The following is an 18,964-nucleotide window of genomic DNA, read 5'->3' as shown; positions in this document are numbered from 1 at the left end:
CCCACTATCAATCCTCCTTCTGCATGCGGAGACAGCCTCTTAATCAAATCCTGCAAAAATTTTTCATTAAACACATTAGGGGCATAAACATTGCAGAAGACCAACGGGCAGCCATTAATTTCTACTTTAGTCAATACCCACCTGCCCTCCGGGTCAGCCCAGACGGATCCGATCCGAAGCGGAATGCCTTTTCGAAAGAGAATCAGCACCCCTGCCTTCCGACCCACCGCCGGGGCCTCCACCAAAGATCCCACCCATCCCCTCTTAAATTTAGCATGTTCTCCAGAGGAGAGATGTGTCTCCTGAAGCAAAGCCACATCAGCCCTCTGTCTCTGTAACTCCTGCAGCACTTTAGTTCGTTTAATAGGGGAGGAAACCCCCCCCACATTCCACGAGACTATTTTAAGTGAACTCATAGATCCAGTAATCATACATTTGAATTGCAAGGTTAGTTTCCCCAAATATCAAAAGAGGAGACCTCCCAGCCCTTAGGCCTCCTCCTCTCGACCATCCATTCCAGACATTTTCCCCCCTTATTCTTCCCGGATATCTCTTCAACCCCTCCCTCCCTCTCCCCCCCCCTTGTCTATCCCCTGTCAGACCCTTCATGGCTCCTAAAGAGAAGCCCAGTCACGCGAGTTCCCCCTCCCACCTATATATGCTCCCTTAGCAATCACACTGTTCATGTCCCTACTATCTTCCCACTCAAGTGTAGCTCAGGTATTCATATGAACAAAACAATCCTTTATCTAACTCTTATCTTGAAGGCCCCAAAAGATAATCTAAATAACATTGTATTAAATCACATTATATGTTATGGGACTCTTCAAATGCTCTCTTAGGAATATCGAGCTTTAGATAGTTATCAGGCAGCAAGATCCTGCACTCTCGTTAAGTTTCGAAAGTTTTGGTCTACCAGGCTGGATCACTCATGCCGGTCCCTCCGCTCTCACAGCCTGCTGCGCAAATTTCAGCGCCTCCTCCACCGTGTTGAAAAACTGTTGGGATCCTCTGTACCAAACCTTCAGCCTGGCAGGATAAAGTAAAGCAAATTGAATCTTTTTCGTGAACAAAAGTTGGCACACGTCTCGATATGCCCTCCTCTGCTGAGAAACCGCCATGGAATAATCCTGGAAACAGCGCACCACACAATTTTCGTATTTCAGCTGCTCTACTTTCCTGAGCGCTCGAAATATCTCCTGCTTATGCGCAAAATTGAGCACTTTAAAGATCACCACTCTGGGTCTCTGATCCTCTCTTCGCAGAGGGCCTAGCCTGTGGGCGCGTTCCACGCGTAGCGGGCCTGTTACCAATGTTAAATTAAGTGCAGCAGGAAGCCAGGATTCCAATACAGATCTCAGGTCTGCTTCTTTGATATTTTCTGGCAAACCTATCATTCTAATATTGCTCCTCCGTGCCCTGTTTTCGAGGTCCTCTAATTTAGCCTCCAAGCGTTCCACTTTTTGTTTCAGGGTCTTATCTGCTTGTTCCTGTCTCTGCACATAATCTTCCACATCTGATAGTCTCTGTTTGTACTGGGCAAACTCCGTCTGAATTCCACCCAACTTGTCGTCTATTCCCTGTAGTTGTTCTGTGATTCTTTGCAGTTTTAAATCTACAGAAGCCTCCAGCATTAAAGATACTTCTGCCGCTACCTCTGCAGCCCACGCGGAGCTCACCGTCGGAGGACTCCCGCTCCTTGCGTCCGCCATCTTGGATTCAACGATCCGGCTTCTCGTCCCCTCTTTTTTCCCCGATTTCGCTGCCATCCGCTTTTTCTGAGTCGCGTTTTATTTGCACTGATATTAGCTCAGGACTTCGCTTGAATTTCAGGTGAATCACCAATTTCGCCGATGCGTTTTATCGCTGTTCTATCTCAGGCAGGGGGGGAGCTCAGCACGACGACAGCCACCCTCTAGCCGTGCATCACGTGACCTCCATTTATAAGTATTTTATACATCACCTTGGTGGTCTTTTCTCAAAACACAGCTTAATTAAATAAAGTATTATAAAATCATCATTACTTTAAAATGTTTTGGCTTTTTAAACAAGAGAGACATAATAAAAAGCATTGGAGACTAGGCATTATCCCATCAACATGCAGCCATCTCTCCTGAGCCCTTGTGGCATCTTCAATCATAAGTGCTGTAACCTACTCCTAGACACGATTATTTATTTATTTTATTATTACATTTGTATCCCACATTGGCTGGCATGGAGGCTTGGGTGTTCTGAGGGGGTGGGTTAAGATAGGGGGAATGGAGGGAGTTGAAAAGGCTGAAAATTATGCTTGAGGTTGCTGTTTTGGGAGGTAGTATTAAATGGGCCTATGCTGGACTGTTCTGTATTTATGACCACAGTGTTAAAGGTAGTCAGGTGTGATAGTGGGGTGGGTTGGGAAATGGTAGTAAAAAATAAAAATGGAAATTCACTGCTTCTATACCTTGTGATGTTTTACTAAATATGGACTTGGTTATATTTGTATACTATATTATAAAAACACTGCAAATCTAGTTTCTGCGATAAAACATAAAGAGTAGTTCTTGAAGCTGGAAGTCTATGTTAACGTCCATTCATTCATAAAAATGGTCACAAGATCAAAATAAGCAGCCCAATAGACGGCGTACAGAAGAACAGAGAAGAGGATGGAGGTCCAGATAAAAGCAAGTGCCAAAAAAAGAAGTAAGAACCACTGACTTCAATGACTCTGGCACCACCTAGAGCTTTGTGAATTTTAAGTTCTTGAGCTCAGTAGCAGCTCCTCTGACTTTGTATATGACATGCCATCTAACTCTAAGAATACTGAAGATACTCATCTTTAGAGAAATCCTTTAAAACCAAAATCTGTATCAACTAAAAGCTACTAAATGTACCATTCTGTAACTTTAAAATTTAGGAGTTTAGATGGCATAATTACAATGAAAATTTGCACAGAAGGGGATGGGGTTTATATTTTTTAAAATCTATGCTTAATTCATAGCAAAACCAACATGCATCAAGAACAGAAGGTAAGGAAAAAACTGGTATGTGAATGTACAAGCAATCAAATTCTATACTAACTGTATTTAGGTATTAAAATTCTGTAATCAGATATTACTGTCAGAAAAGTTCAAATAGCAATATACATTTGTACAATATTCAAGATATGTGAATGCAGTCAATGAAAAGCATAACATTTCTCCTATCATTGTAATATACACCAAAGCTTCAGGTTAAGTTGTTTATATGCTGCAGGAAATGAGACCAAGAGCTCTGCAAAGTACCCTGGGAGTACCCCTATTATTAGCTCAAGCTGTGCAATTGCTTTTATGAAAATTTATCATCTCCAAACATCTAAGGCTGCTACATTTTTTCAGTGCTTAAAAATCCTTTAAGAGAAAATGGCTTTTGCAGTACAAAAAGGCTTGGGGTTACTAAAGCATCTGTTTAAAAGTCTATTTACTGTTGCTTTTATAATAAATCCTAATTGAGGCACACACACCACAAAAATTCAAATTCTGCACATTAATCTGTAGCAAGATACCAGCACGGTATTGTTCTCCTTTCCTTAAAATACTGAGCTGGGAGGGGAGGAAAGGAACTAGCATTGGTGGGATGATGTTCAACCTGGTTTGGAGAAGGAGGGAGACAGACACAGCTGGTGGGGGGTGGGGAGAAAAGAAGGAAGCAAGAGATGGGGTGGAGCAACAGGGAGGAAGGGTAGGCAACCGGAGAAGGGAGAGAGGACTACTGGGGGGGGGGGGCCGGGGAGAGAGCAGGGGCGGTGCTAGGCTTTACAATACATTTTTACAGTACTCTTGGGGAAATTCTGCATAAAATTCTGTTACCATGTTCTTCTGTACTGCATTTAAATTATTACTCAGACAATAATTATATCGTATCATATGCAGAATTTTAAAATACCAAATGCTGATTCTTTTAAAAAAAAAAAAAAAAAAACACACTTCTCTGTTCCTCAGGAATATTAATTATTGACAGAATATAAATGTAAAATTAAATTAGGGCTGCACATTGATTAAAAGTTTTAATCACACGATTAATCACAAAGTGTCCCTCTCACATTTCCTTCTGTACAGTGCAAAATGTAAATTCTCAAAACTGAGAACTTTCACTTACTAAATTGAAAATAAAATCACTGTTCTTACCTTTGTAATCTGATCTTTTTTTCCTAATCATCTTGCCCCTACCTCCGTCTGTGCTTTGTTTCCAGGGCATCCTGTCCATTCATTATTTCTTTTCTTTTCCCCTCTATCTAGTTTCCATCTCCTCTCTTGCCCTCCCCTCCCTGAGACTTTTGACTTGTGTGTTTTGTAATTATTTGTTTGTTTTACTGTGTATGTATTATTGTTCTCCACACTAAATAAGGGTTGATTATAAATATATCTAAATCTCCTCCCTTCCGCTTCATGGGTGCCATCTTGTTTCTTCTCTCTTCCTTTCTCCTCCCCTCCCAAAGGCATCATCTATTCTCTTCTCCCTTTCCTTCCCTCCATGGGTGCTCTTTTTGTTTGTTTGTTCCATCCCCTATTTCGGGTCCTGGCATCTCTGCCTGGCTGCCTCTTCACCTGTACTCCAGCATCTCTCATTCCTCTCCCCGGTCTGGAATTCTCCGTTCTTTCTCCAGTGGGTCCCAGCATCTCTGCCTGCCTCTTACCTCCTCCTACCTCTACACTCCAAGTTTACCTTTACAACTTGCAGTACTAGATATACATTGCTTCTTTCTAGATGGGAGCCCTCCTTCTGTAGTGTTCCACCTGCAGGAAAAATGAAGTTCTGTCGGAGGTGGGAGCTACAGAGGGAGGGCTTCCAGCTAGAGAAAGCAGCATGTGTCTAGCAGGAAAGAAAGATAGCAGGAGGAGAAAGCTGACAGAAGAAAAGGGAAAGAGAGATACAGGTAGCGGGGCAAAAAGTAGGGCTGTACCGAATATTTGTATTCAATTCGGCCCTGAATACATTATTCGTATTCAGCCGAATAGCGATTTAAAATCGAATACAAATAATCTGGGGCTCTACTGTGCTAAAATCCTACTGAAATAAACACTTGATCTTTGATTTCATGTTGCTTCTTTTATTATTTATGTTAAAGCTCAATGCCCATTATTTGTATTCAACTGAATAGTAAAATACTATTCGGTACAGCTCTAGCAAGGAGCTAAATGCAATTAACACATTAAAATTATTAACATGTTAAAATTTTAATGTGTTAATCATATTAAAAATGCATTGAATGTGCAGTCCTAAATTAAATCCATACTCAGCTCAAGACTATCTACAAATTATACAAAATCAAGCAACAACTACCTCAGCATTTTGCATCATACAGATTAACTAAAACTTTTTCCCCATTTTTTGTGTAATACATCTGGTCTTTTGCGGTTTGGAATTCTATATTAACTGATTTCTAATAGGGACGTTAGCAACACAAAAACTAGACCATTAGTGTTAACATAAAAATCATACTGATTACATTTAAAGTACTTACAACTGGAAGATATAAGTAACAAACTTTTCATGGTTGATTATGGAGGGAGGGAAGGATTGGCTGGCATGGAGGCTTGGGTGTTCTGAGGGGGTGGGGCAAGTGGGTTAGGATAGGGGGAATGGGGGGAGTTGAAAAGGCTGAAAATTATGCTTGAGGTTGCTGTTTTGGGAGGTAGTATTAAATGGGCCTATGCTGGACTGTTCTGTATTTATGACCACAGTGTTAAAGGTAGTCAGGTGTGATAGCGGGGTGGGTTGGGGTATGGTAGTAAAAAATAAAAATCGAAATTCACTGCTTCTATACCTTGTGATGTTTTACTAATATGGACTTGGTTATATTTGTATACTATATTATTTTTGCAAGAGATTGAATTGACATTAATAAAAACAATTTGACAAAGTACTTACAAGTGTTGGAGAATTCTGATCTGGCCAAAAGGATTCAGGAATAGGCCAATGACCTATGGGAACCCCCGTTTTTGGGTTTGGTCTAACATAGATGAGTTTATGACAGCTGTGCCAAGGTTGGGCTCCAAAGAGTCTTGATAAATCCATCGGTCCATCTAAAGGCAGGCAGATAAATAACATTTTTTATTTAATCCAATATAGAATTTTTCACCTGGAACCATTATCCAGGACACTGTGGTCATTGTTCTATTAATAGCAGCTGGTATTTGTTTTAGGGGTTCTTTTATTAAGCTGCAGTATAAAGTGGCCTTAGTGCACCCTCATGTGGGTTTTTCCTGCATGCTAAGCAGGGGCGTATCTGAACTGCGGCGGTAGGGGGGGCCAGGGCCAGGGCCAGAGTGAGGGGGCACATTATAGCCCCCCCCCCGCCGCCATTGCCGATCCCCCTCCCCCCAGCCGCTGCCATTGCCAATCTCCCTCCTCCGTTGTTGTCACCTACCTTCGGTGGCGGGGGACCCCAACCCCCGCCAGCCGAGGTCCGCGTCCTCCTGCCGCTGCCGGCTGCCGTTAAAAGAATTCCGTCAGCTGGCGGGGGACCCCCAACCCCCGCCAGCCAAGCCGAGGTCCTTTCATTTCTTCTTCCAGTAAAGCTGGCGCCGAAAGTTTCTTCTGAGTCTGACGTTGCTGCACATTGTACGTGCAGGACGTCAGACTCAGAAACAGAACGTGCAGCGACGTCAGACTCAGAAGAAACTTTCGGCGCCAGCTTTACTGGAAGAAGAAATGAAAGGACCTCGGCTTGGCTGGCGGGGGTTGGGGGTCCCCCGCCAGCTGACGGAATTCTTTTAACGGCAGCCGGCAGCGGCAGGAGGACGCGGACCTCGGCTGGCGGGGGTTGGGGTCCCCCGACAGCGAAGGTAGGCGACAACGGAGGGGGAGGGTTGGCAGCGGTAGGGGGGTCCAGGGCGAAATCTGCGGGGGCCCAGGTCCCTGAGGCCCCACGCAGATACGCCCCTGATGCTAAGGCCATTTTCCAGCTGTGATAAAAATGGCTAATTTTCTATTTTTCCTATTAACGGCCAAGTGCTAATATAGCAATTAGCATGCCACCATTAAAAAAGTTATCATGTGAGCACTTATCAACACCTATTTTATAGGTGAAAAGGGCTCACATGCTAATCTAGCACTAACCAATTAGCACACTGTAATGTAGCTGTGCTGATTAACTCATGGATGCCCACTTTCCACCCCTCCCGACACACCCCCTCCAACAAAAAAAAATAAAATAATATTAGCACCTGGATTAGTGCACCAATTAGAAAGTTACCACAGGATGCCTACGAGATTGCAGAAAGAGGAAGATAGGCGACAATATCTAGAAAAATTAAGAGAAGGTGGTAGAGTACTCAGAAAAGGAAAGGAACGATGCAAATGGAAGAAAAAGTAGCCAATATGGTAAAATGGGTGGGGGGGGGGGGGACTTTTTTTTTTTTTTTTTAAAGCTATGTTAGTGATAGGAGGAAATGCAAAACCGGCCTTGAGACTCAAACGTGAAGGAGAGGAATAAGTAGAAGCTGATAAAGGCAAAGAGGAACTGTTTAACAATTCTGTTCACAGCTGAAGGGACAGAAGCAGGACTGCAGAAGATTAACACAAATAGGGATGGAGGAATGGCATTCCCCAAAGATTTTCAGAGGACTGTGTTTGTCAGAAGCTGGCTAAACTAAAGGTGGACAAAGTGATGATGTTAGATGCCATACATCCGAGGGTACTGAAAAACTTGGGGAAGTCCTGGCGGCTCCATTGGTTGACCTTTTCAATGATTCTCTAGATCAGGAGTGGTCCCAGAGGACTGGAGAAGGGCAGATGTGGTCTCTTCTCCACAAAAGCGGAAGAGGATGAGAACTACAGGTCGATAAGTCTGGCTTCTGTGGTAAGGAAATTAACGAAAACACTTTTAAAACAGAGAATACAGTATTTATTTATTGCATTTGTATCCCCCATTTTCCCACCTCTTTGCAGGCTCAATGTGGCTTACAATACATCATGAATAGTGGAAATATATAATAAGATAAACAATTCGTATTATGGAAGGATCTTGGGTAACATGATAATGAAAAAGTATGATATTAGTAAAACAAGCAGATATAATAAGACAATACTGGATATATGTAGAGGAGTTCACATTTGTTGATCTTTGTGGTATGCCTTGTTAAACAGATGGGTCTTTAGTAGTTTGTTCATAGATCGTTTTTAAGTTGAGCGGCAGCGCGTTCCAGAATTGTGTACTCAGGTAGGAAAAGGTTGACGCATGCATTAGTTTGTATTTTAGACCTTTACAGTTAGGGAAGTGAAGGTTGAGGAATGTGCGGGATGATTTTTTAGCATTCCTGGGTGGTAAGTCTATCAGGTCTGACATGTAGGCAGGGGCTAGGGTACATATTTTGAACGTGATGTGTTCTTTAAGTGGGAGCCAGTGTAGCTTTTCTCTTAGGGGTTTTGCACTTTCATATTTTGTTTTACCGAATATGAGTCTAGCTGCAGTGTTCTGGGCTGTCTGAAGTTTCTTGATTATTTGCTCTTTGCAGCCAGCGTAGAGTGCGTTGCAGTAGTCTAGATGACTGAGTACCATTGATTGTACCAGGTTACGGAAGACAGTCCTTGGGAAGAAAGGTCTTACTCTTTTTAATTTCCACATTGAGTGGAACATCTTCTTGGTTGTGTTTTTCACGTGGTTTTCAAGTGTTAGGTGTCTATCAATGGTAACTCCAATAATTTTTAGGGTGTCCAAAATTGGAAGATTCAGTTTTGGTGTGTTAATGGTGGTGAATTTGTTCGTGTTATATTGTCTTGATTGTCCAATGTAAACGGGACCGAGTCATTGTCAAATAAGTAAAAAGTTAGATAACACAGGAAACAATGGTAATCCCTTAAAAAACACACTGAACACATACTTTATACATATTTATACATAAAGAACAGGCATAGGGTATCTATTTAAAATACAGTATTAACACTAAAAGCAGCGTGTGAAGCCAGAAAACGAGAAGAGAACCTGTGCACTTCTTAATGACAATGCAATGTCGTCACTGGGGGGGTCTGTCGGATATGCCAGATGGTCAGATTATGGATAATCGAGAATGTACTGTACTAAAGATTTGGAATCCAATGGATTACAGGACCCAAGGAAACAGTTTCATTACAGGCAGATCTTGTCAGACAAATCTGATTAATTTCTTTGACTGGGTGACCAGGGAGCTGGATCAAGAGAGAGCGCTATATGTGATGTATTTAGATTTTAGCAAAGCCTTTGACACGGTTCTGCATAGATGAGTAATAAATAAACTGAGTTCCCTCAGTAAGTGCCCTAAAGTGACTAACTGGGTTAGGGAACTGGTTGAGTGGAAGGCGACAGAAGGTAGTGGTAAATGGAGCTCACTCTGAGGAAAAAGGATGTTACTAGTGGTATGCTGCAAGGTTCAGTTCTTGGGCCGGTTCTTTTTAACATTTTTGTAAGCAATATTGCTGAAGGACTATCTGGTAAGGTTTGACTCTGTGGATGATACCAAAATCTGCAAGAGAGGAGACACTCCTGATGGTGTGGATATCATGTTCCAGAATTTGGCAGCTAGGATTTAATGATATATATATATATGTGCATTTGGGCTGCAAAAAACCAAGGGAACAGTACAGTTTAGGGGTAAAGAACTTTTGTGTACGAAAGAGGAGGAGAACTTGGGTGTGATCATATGGAATGATCTTAAGGTGGATGAAAAGGTAGAAAAGTCACCGGCGAAAGCTAGAAGGATGCTTGCATATATGGGGAGAGAAATGGCTATCAGAAAAAATGAGGTAATGATACCAATGTATAAGGACTCTGGCAAGACTATTTACAGTATTGTGTTACAATTCTGGAGATCATATCTTCAAAAAGATATAAACAGGATGGAGTCAGTCCAGAGGGCGGCTACTAAAATAGTTAGTAGTCTGTCATAAGCGCATGGGGACAGACTTAAAGATCTCAATATGTATACTTTGGAAGAAAGGCGAGAGAGGGGAGATATGATAGAGACATTTAAGTACCTATATGGCATTGATGCACAGCAGCCAAGTCTATTTCAATTGAAAGGATACTCTCAAATGAGAGGGCATAGGATGAAGGTGAAAAGGGATAGACTCAGAAGTAACCTAAGGAAATACTTTGTCATGGAAAAGGTGGCAAATTCATGGAATGGCCTCCCAATGGGTGTAGTGGAAACAGAGTATCTAATTTCAAAAGAAATCTTAGGACAAGTACATAGGATCTCTAAGGGAATGAAAGGGAGAGTAGATGGCATAGATAGGCAGACTCGATAGGCCATATGGTCGTTATCTTCCTTTGTTTTTCTATGTTCCTTTGTGTCCTCTGGTAAGGTATTTTAAGTTGCAGTAAGCGCCCAATAGTGCTTACTGCAGCTTAGTAAAAGGGCACCTTAGTTAGTAGATTAACTTAGGAGGACTTACTTTTTGGATATAATTCAACACAGATGATAAATCAGCATTATTTTGTAGAAGACCGTATTGCGGAACTCTTTCAGGGTACATTCTTAGTTATCTTTGTTGAAATGTTGAGTATTCAAAAGCACTGGGAAATGCACATTGGAATCCTGACAACTAAAGATCAAGATAACCAGTTGTGCTTAGGAGAGCAGACAATACTGAAGGGATTCCAAAACCAAGTATTTTCTTTTAAGCCAGGCAGCTAATCTAGTTTAGTGACTAAACAGATTCCAAAATAGCTCAAGGTATTAAATGTGCTCTGAATCCAGCAACATTCAAAAACTGATCCAAGATATGGACATGAGCTGGAGCATTCAGTTTAGTGCAGGAAAAATTTTATAATGTTCTTTTGGCTATCCCTGTGATAGCCAAAAGTCCATATCAGTCTTTTCTCATTTGGTACCCCAGGACCAGAAGCAAACTCTTAAATACTTAAGAAGGAGGTTCTCACGTGGCATCTTGCACATTTTTTCTTTAAAATGAATGCAATTATGAGAGAACATCCTTTATGTATCAGCACATAGTGTAATTTTTTTGCCAATAATCATAACTAAAATTCAGTACTAGAAAATTCTATTACCTTCAGCATCAGGAGGATCTGATCCAAATTTCTCAAAGTGTATGACCACTCCACTTTGTACTTTTTGTACAAGTGATTCCAGACACTGGTTGAGCATTCTCTGAGAGTACACACAGTATGAACGACCTATGATGGAAAAGCAGATGTTTGCAGATTTTTTTTTTTTTTTTTTTAAGTTTTACAACATTGTGCTCCTTAACTCAGCAAAAGTTACAAATACGGTAGTTTTTTTCTTTCTGGTAGACAGAGTAAGTATGATCACAGCTATTTTGATGTCTTTTCACTGCCAGCACTAGGAAGGTACCCCAAAATCCATCTCTTTCAGTGAAATCACAATGAACTTACTAAGGCTAGTGTAACTCATCCAGAGGTCTGTGTCCCTGTTATACTAGGGTCTCACTGTCAGTCTTTGGTCATACTGGGTCTCAGGAAATACACGACAAAGAAAGCTATTACTGATAACTCAAAATCCCCAAATACTCTGAGTCAGTATGTTTCACTGTTCTCAGGCTCACTCTGATTCAGCAGCAATTCACATTGGTACACTAATGCCAGATTCCATTCCACTGCTTTCGAACAGTATTCAGTTTAATCTCCTTTAATATTTATATTATCTAGTCACACTGGTAACTCCCTGCAGACACAGCAACTTTGGGTCTCCCCACAGCACTACTCTGTCACCATTCTTCTGGCCCTTCCCCAGCTACTCTTTCACTCCCTCTCCCACATTCACTCTTTGGGCCTTCCTTCCCTCCTTCACCTCATCCTGCGGTTATCACTTATTCTGTCATCTACCTCCCCCCCACCTTACACCACTGCTTCCACTTCTTGGGTCCTCCAACTAATTCTCGCATTCCCCCGCCCTCACTCCACTGCACCATAAAATGACACCACTATCTCCTGATATCCACAGCCTCACTTTAATTGGTTGATTCACAAAACTGCCAAGCTATACATTTAAAAGGGGCCCTTGTTTGGGGTGGAGAAAGGTTATTTGTTCAGTACCAAAATTTAGCTGCTGAAAATATAATGTATATGCACAAGTGGTAATGCATAAATAGCTCCTGTCAATTCATGATCATTTGTATACCCACATTCTTCATAACGCTGTGCTCTTGTAGGCTAGACAGGTTTTGTGGAAGAGCACATATGCCAACAAACCACAGTACAACCTTCAGCTGGAAGAACTTACAAAGGCCAAGAGTATTATATTCTGCTCTTGAATGCCTATATTACGGTTGCTAAGCTAATAAAAGGTCCCTAAGCTTTGGTGGCACTAAGGTATTTGGCCTTCAAGGTATTGCAGTTTTCATACCTTTACAGGTATTGAAACAATCCAAATAGTGATGTAATGAGGTGCACACAAGACACCTGGAACTCCCACGGTTTAAAGCAGCCTCACAACCAAGCATATTTGTACCAAAGCAAAGAAACTGCCACAAGACGTCAAACCTATTACAAAAAGTTTAACTGTAAGAATCCACTTGTCTTTCAGTTATAATTTCAATTAACAATCTCAGACCTGCAAGGATCCCCACATCAACTGTGAGTGATGGACAAACATACTAGGATAACTAAAAAAAAACCCAACAGAAATATGAATAGGCAAACTTCATCCCCAATAGGATCCCTTCCATTATAAACTGAGCATGAGCAACAGAACAAAAAAGATTTCACACACAGACTTTGTGCAATGAAAAAGGAGAAGTTTGGTAAAGGCACTAAATGAATGAATAGATGTTCAGAGGAATACTATATGCAGTTGCTTCTGGGGAGCTGGGAAGCCTCCATAAGGGTGTGCCATGAGGCAAGAAACCTCAAATGATTAAAGCAGTGGGCTCAGAACTAGGGGAAGCCAGTTCAAATCCCACTGCAACTCCTTGTGATTTTAACCTTTCATTGCCTCAGGTATAAACTTCGATTGTAAGCCCTACAGAGACAGAAAAATACCTACTGTGCCCACCCTTCAATATCTTTCAAATTTGCAGGCAGTATATAAGAAATTAAACAACAAAATAAACAAACATGGAACCTATAGACCTGCTAGCCTAAAGAGCAGGGGTTTTCAAATCCAGTCCTTGGGACACACCTAGCCAATCAGGTTTTCAGGATATCCACAATGAATATGCAAGAAATAGATTTGCATACAGTGGAGGCAGTGAATTCAAATCTCTTACGCATAGGCCTTGTGCATATCCTGAAAACCTGACTGGCTAGGTGTGCCCGAGGATTGGGTTGAGAACCCCTGCTCTATACGCTAGCAGGTCTATAGAGGGATGACCACTCAGAACATTTTAGTAATGTCAAGAGAAAGTGTCAGACAACTTATTTAAATCTGGACATCCATCTCTTATTTCAGGTGGTTGCAATACCCTTCATTAGGCCTGGCAGGACCATTGCTGAGCCCGGGAAGATTGATCCAAGGATGTCACTAAGCCACTCAGTAATTACAATTACTGAGTGGCTAGCATGTCTATAGAAAGAATGATCCCATACACATTAACCCTTGCCACTACCAGCCATGGTTCTTTAGTGTCCTTGGGGCAGGAAACGTTTTGTTCTGGTCCAACAGAGGGTACCATAACCAAAAAAACATCAAGATTTTTCTAGGCCGAATACAGCATCCAGATCTCTGCGCACATGAAACTAGGAAAATGCACCAGTGCTCAACCCTATTACAGACCAGGCTGTTTAACCAAGTACAGAATGAAGTTCTGCAATATTTTGGAGCAAGTGTCAAAAAAGCAAATCATCCACTTGCAAGATAAACAGAACAAACAGGGCGGGGGGATGATCCTCGCTTTCATACAGCTTGTGTTACCTCACTCATTGCGTCTCTCCTACAGCCCTTGTTCTATTCCCTCCACCCCCCTCTCTCAGTTTTTGCTGTCTCTACAAATGCATCTCTGCCCCCACCCCCAAATCTCCTGACAGTCTCTCCCACTCTCTTTCTGTCCACTTTTCCTCCTGCTTAGTATTTTAACTAAAGGCAGCTTATTCAGGCAGCACCAAGACAGGAGAACATACAGGTCTTGAAATATCCTGCTGCTTAATCTGCCATAGCATCTCTGTCAACATATCATATTCCACTTGGAAGTGGGGGCACACATGTAGAGAGTAATATGTGCTTCTGACACATGGAAGGAAAAGGCCTGGGTCAGAGCCAGGGCCCCCAGAGTAAAAGGGAGCAAGTTTCTGAGTCAAACGGTTTTCATTTGCCATTTTCTTTAAAGAGTTCTTTTACAACTGCTGAAGTACTGCATGTCACAATGAACTTACCTCCTGTGACTTCACACATTGGCGTAATGGCAGAGTCATCAACCGGTACACCTACTACCAGCTCCTGCTCTGCAGCAGTTGCACCAGGCAAACGCAAAACCAAAGCAAACAGCCTCTGATCCCAGCGAAATGGCTCCTTCGTCAATTCACTTCCAGGTAAAGGAGAATTGAGAGGCAAATGGAGCTTAAAAAAAACAAAAAACAAATGTTTCTTCTTATTGCTCTTGTTTAGAAAGCACTTATACAGCAGAACTCAAACTGAGCTCAATTAGTAACAGTAACATTTGCATTGTACTAAAATGACTTCCCACTACAGTTTCAAATTAAAAATTGATAAAAACAAAATAAATTAGTGTTTGTTCATCTTTTGTTTATCCTCAACTAAGCTTTATATGATGTTGATTTTGTAATTCAAATCATTACACTTCTAAATATATTTTCCCCACCTTTTCTTTGCCGAGGACTTCATTTGGTAAACTTCAACGATATGAGAAAATAGCACTCAACTGCTTATTTTGTTTTTTACGTCAGAAAGAAGGTAGCTCCTGAAACCTTATCAAGAAATGTATTTAGTCCAACAGAATGCAGGGAAAGTGAGGATACTTACCTGTAAAAGGGGTTCTCTGTAGACAGCAGGATAAGTCAGCCACACACTGGTTATCATCCAATAAGCCCCAAGCGAGATTACTCTCCCAGAGCTCAGAGGGAAACTTTGGAATAGCTCCCTCTGAGCATGCGTCTCTAGCCCTCTATATATTCTAGATGATCCTTTCCCTGCTTCAGGTGTCCCCAGCTTAGTCCCATGGGCTCATCCGTAGGGGAGGGAGAGAATGTCTGTGTAGCTGATTTATCCTGCTGTCCACGGAGAACCCGTTACAGGTAAGTAACCTCACTTTCTCCAAGGACAAGCAGGATGAGTCAGCCACACACTGATGACTCTCCAGCTGAGGAGTGAGAAGGGGCCAGATAATGAGAAAGCTGGCACTAGGAGCCCCTTCTTCAGCTACTGTGCTGAGGTAGGATGAGGCTGCGGGGCACATAAGGCATCAAGTTGTAAGTCTTACAGGAACTTTATAAAGATCCAAGGAGTTGTCAAGCTGTAGATTTTAGAAACTTTGAGGTCCATACAGTGGACCCAGCACTGAGATGGCAAGAAAACATTACCAACATGACAAATGAGAACATTTGCCACACTGCCAACATGGCAACGAAAAATTTACTACAACATGGCTATTATCAACATGGCAATAAGAAACCAGTATCAGCCATAATGAAAAAGCATCAACGCTACAATAAGAGTAATAGTGGCAAGAGGAGAACCACAACACATGGTAAAAAAAAGCAATACCAGGCTGGTTGGAACATGACCAAGATATTGCCATTCTGTAAACAGCATTTTGTTATAAACTTCAAGCCTGAACTTTGGCTGAACCATTAGTCAGGTGGTCCTTCACAAGTTCAAAGTCTAGTCAATTCCTGTCTGGCCCTGGGGGGAAAGGCTGGTATCCTGTTTGTTGTAGCTGCCCGTAGGACCGTTAAGCCAAACTCGTGTTGTCAGAAAGGGGCAGTCCAGGCTGTGTTTTCTAGTGAAGGTGTGTACCGAGGACCAAATCACTGCTCTGCAGATGTCCTCTACTGTGGTAGTGTGGAGATTGGCCAGTGTGGTGGCCATGGCTCATAGCTGGTGCGCTGTGGTTTTGTTTGCAAAGGTGAGGCCCTCTTCTCATAAAAGGCGGTGAGATCCAGGAGGAAAGAGTGCGCCTGCCCACTGGGGTGCCTGGTCTATTAGAGTCGAAGGAGATGAAGAACTGACGCGCCTTCTGCCAGGGTTGCATGCACCAGAGATAGAGACGCAAAGCGCGAGTATAGTCCAGGGCTTGTAGCAGCTGATCAGTTTGGTTGGCGTGGGGTCTCACATAAAAGGACAGGAGTACAATAAGATATGGAAGGGGGAGACCACCTTGGGCAGGAATCTCAGGTAGGTTCTGAACAGTGCATGGTCGTGGCAGAGCTGTGTATACGATGACTAGGTCACGAGGGCCTGGAGTTCACTGATGTGCCTGGCTGATGTGATGGCAATGAGGAAGATCGTCTTCCAGGTGAAGAACTTGGTGTGTGTAGTCTCCACCAGTTTGAAGGGGTTGATTATGAGACAGTGGAGGATGAAGTACAGGTCCCACACTGGAGGTGGATGTTAGACTGGAGGCTGGATGTTGCAAGCCTCTTCATAAATCTGGCCACCAAATGGTGGCAAGAAAGCGGCCTGCTGTCCAGTGTCACAGAAGGTAGATATGTTGCTCAAGTCTACTCTGATGGAGGCTGTCCTGAGACCGGCGGCAAATAAGCTGAGTAGGTACTGAAGGGCAGCTGGCATGGGGCACGAGAAGGGGTTATTCTGTGCTGAGGTACACCAGGTCTGGATTCCACTTGAGGGAATATGATATTTTAGTGGAAAGTAACTTGGCCGCTAGCAAGTAATCAGTGACTTCTGGGGACATGTGGCATGGGGCCAGTGTCAGCCTTTCACTTTCAGCATCCATGCTGATAAGGCCAGAGTCCCCAAGGCTAGGGTGTAGCGTAGTCCTTTGGTCATGGGTGATGAGATCCGGATGGTCTAGTAACTGTAATGGTAGCTGTGGTAAAGCGATGATACTTACCTGTAGCAGGTATTCTCCGAGGACAGGAGGCTGATTGTTCTCACATGTGGGTCGACGTCCGCGTCGGCCCAGGAATCGAATATAAAAAAACTAACAAGAACGCTTTCCCTCAGTTAAATCAAAAAGCATAAAAAGAAGCAAATAACTCCAAAGGGGAGGTGGGCAGGTTTGTGAGAACAATCAGCCTGCTGTCCTCGGAGAATACCTGCTACAGGTAAGTATCTTCGCTTTCTCCGAGGACAAGCAGGCTGCTTGTTCTCACACGTGGGGTATCCCTAGCAACCAGGCTCACTCAAAACAATGAACATTGGTCAATTGGGCCTCGCAATGGTGAGGACATAACATAGATTGACCTGAAACCATAAACAATTGAGAGTGCAGCCTAGAACAGAACAAAAATGGTTCTGGGGGGGGGGGGGGGGGGGGGTGGAGTTGGATTCTAAACCTCAAACAGATTCTGCCTTGGTTACCCAAACAAGGCTTGCTATACTATGTAAATAAATTGGAATTTCTTCATGCAGACACTTTTGCGCACTTGGCTGGCCTTGTGTCTTGCTCTCTTCCCGGATAGGCAATGCTTTCAATCAACAGCAATAATGTATGCCCTAAGATTTATACCAGGCAAGAAAGAAGCAACCTATAAAAAATGGGCACTTCTCTCATTGGATCAGACTTGGAATGATAGTAAGACACTGTTTCTTGATGAGTTAATAGATGAATATGGTCTGATAATGAAAGTATCTCATTAGCAAATAAAGGATCTTATTACACTTAAGGCTAGCAAGGAACTTTGCCTAACAGACTATATTAGAGCAAGCATTAAAGAGTGGAAGTAGTAGACGCAAAATCTCCAGACAATATAAAGCTTTACTGGAGTGACAATACCTATTCTATACTACACAGCCTCTTTGGAAAAAGATATGGATAGTACGTATGAATACCCGCACTGGAAAAGGTTTTTCAATTTCTTCTTAGGAACTGAGCAATATGATTGAAAATAGCTATAAAATTCTATACAAGTGGTATTATGCTCCAGTACAATTACATCAGATTTATAAAACAGGATCCACTATGTTGGTGGCAATGTGTGTGTGGGGAGGGGGAGAAATCAGGGCACTTTTTACCATATTCTCACAAGTGGGTGGCACCAACCTGTGTTGCTTGGTCCGGGACTTATGACCAGCATAAGTAGAGCTTTGTGGAGTGCGAGACACACCCCACCGTGCATGTGTGAGTGCCTTCCCGCAATCTCAGTTATATACTACAGCAAAAAAGTAAAAATAAGAAAGGAGACAACTTCAAGGGGAGGTGGGAGGGATTGTGAGAATACAAGGCCTGCTGCCCTCTGTGAATACCTGCCACAAGTAAGCATCTTCGCTTTCTCCGAGGAAAGCAGGTCTATTTATTTTCACAAGTGGGGAATCACTAGCATCCAGGCTCACCAAAAACTACTAGCATTTATATTGTGCTACCAGACGCACGCAGCGCTGAACATTTGACATAGACAGTCCCTGCTCAAAGAGCTTACAATCTAGGTAAAACAGACAGACAAGACATTACGGGCAAGGGAATTACAGGGTAAAGAGGAACAGGGGAGGAGGAGAGCAAATAAGTAGCAGTTAGGAGCCAAAGGCAGTAGTGAAAAGGTGAGTTTTCAGCATGGATTTAAAAACAGGTAGAAATGGAGCTAGACGTATGGGTTCCGGAAGACTGTTCCAGGCATAAGGTGCTGCAAGATAAAAGGAACGAAGTCTGGAGTTAATGGTGGAGGAGAAGGGGGACGACTACTACTACTATTATTTAGCATTTCTATAGCGCTACAAGGCATATGCAGCGCTGCACAAACATAGAAGAAAGACAGTCCCTGCTCAAAGAGCTTACAATCTAATAGACAAAAAATAAATAAAGTAAGCAAATCAAATCAATTAATGTGAACGGGAAGGAAGAGAGGAGGGTAGGTGGAGGCGAGTGGTTACAAGTGGTTACGAGTCAAAAGCAATGTTAAAGAGGTGGGCTTTCA

The 18,964-nt window shown here is 42.6% G+C and overlaps 1 protein-coding gene across 2 annotated transcripts in view; it reads right to left on the bottom strand.

Annotated features, from left to right (window-relative positions):
* Nucleotides 1–18,964, bottom strand: part of INTS6 (integrator complex subunit 6) — a 242,077-nt gene that overhangs the window by 107,737 nt on the left and 115,376 nt on the right. For both annotated transcript variants that reach the window (XM_030200446.1, XM_030200447.1), the window contains 3 exons: nucleotides 14,288–14,471; nucleotides 11,009–11,134; nucleotides 5,890–6,044 (listed from right to left, as the gene is read on the bottom strand). In XM_030200446.1, coding sequence (XP_030056306.1) covers nucleotides 5,890–6,044; nucleotides 11,009–11,134; nucleotides 14,288–14,471 — 465 coding nt within the window. The remainder of the gene's footprint in view (nucleotides 1–5,889; nucleotides 6,045–11,008; nucleotides 11,135–14,287; nucleotides 14,472–18,964) is intronic.

This window comes from Microcaecilia unicolor, chromosome 4 (assembly GCF_901765095.1).
Source record: "Microcaecilia unicolor chromosome 4, aMicUni1.1, whole genome shotgun sequence".
Classification (NCBI taxonomy): domain Eukaryota; kingdom Metazoa; phylum Chordata; class Amphibia; order Gymnophiona; family Siphonopidae; genus Microcaecilia; species Microcaecilia unicolor.
The sequence above is the reverse complement of the archived record's forward strand: the minus strand, read 5'-3'. Positions and strand labels throughout refer to the sequence as shown.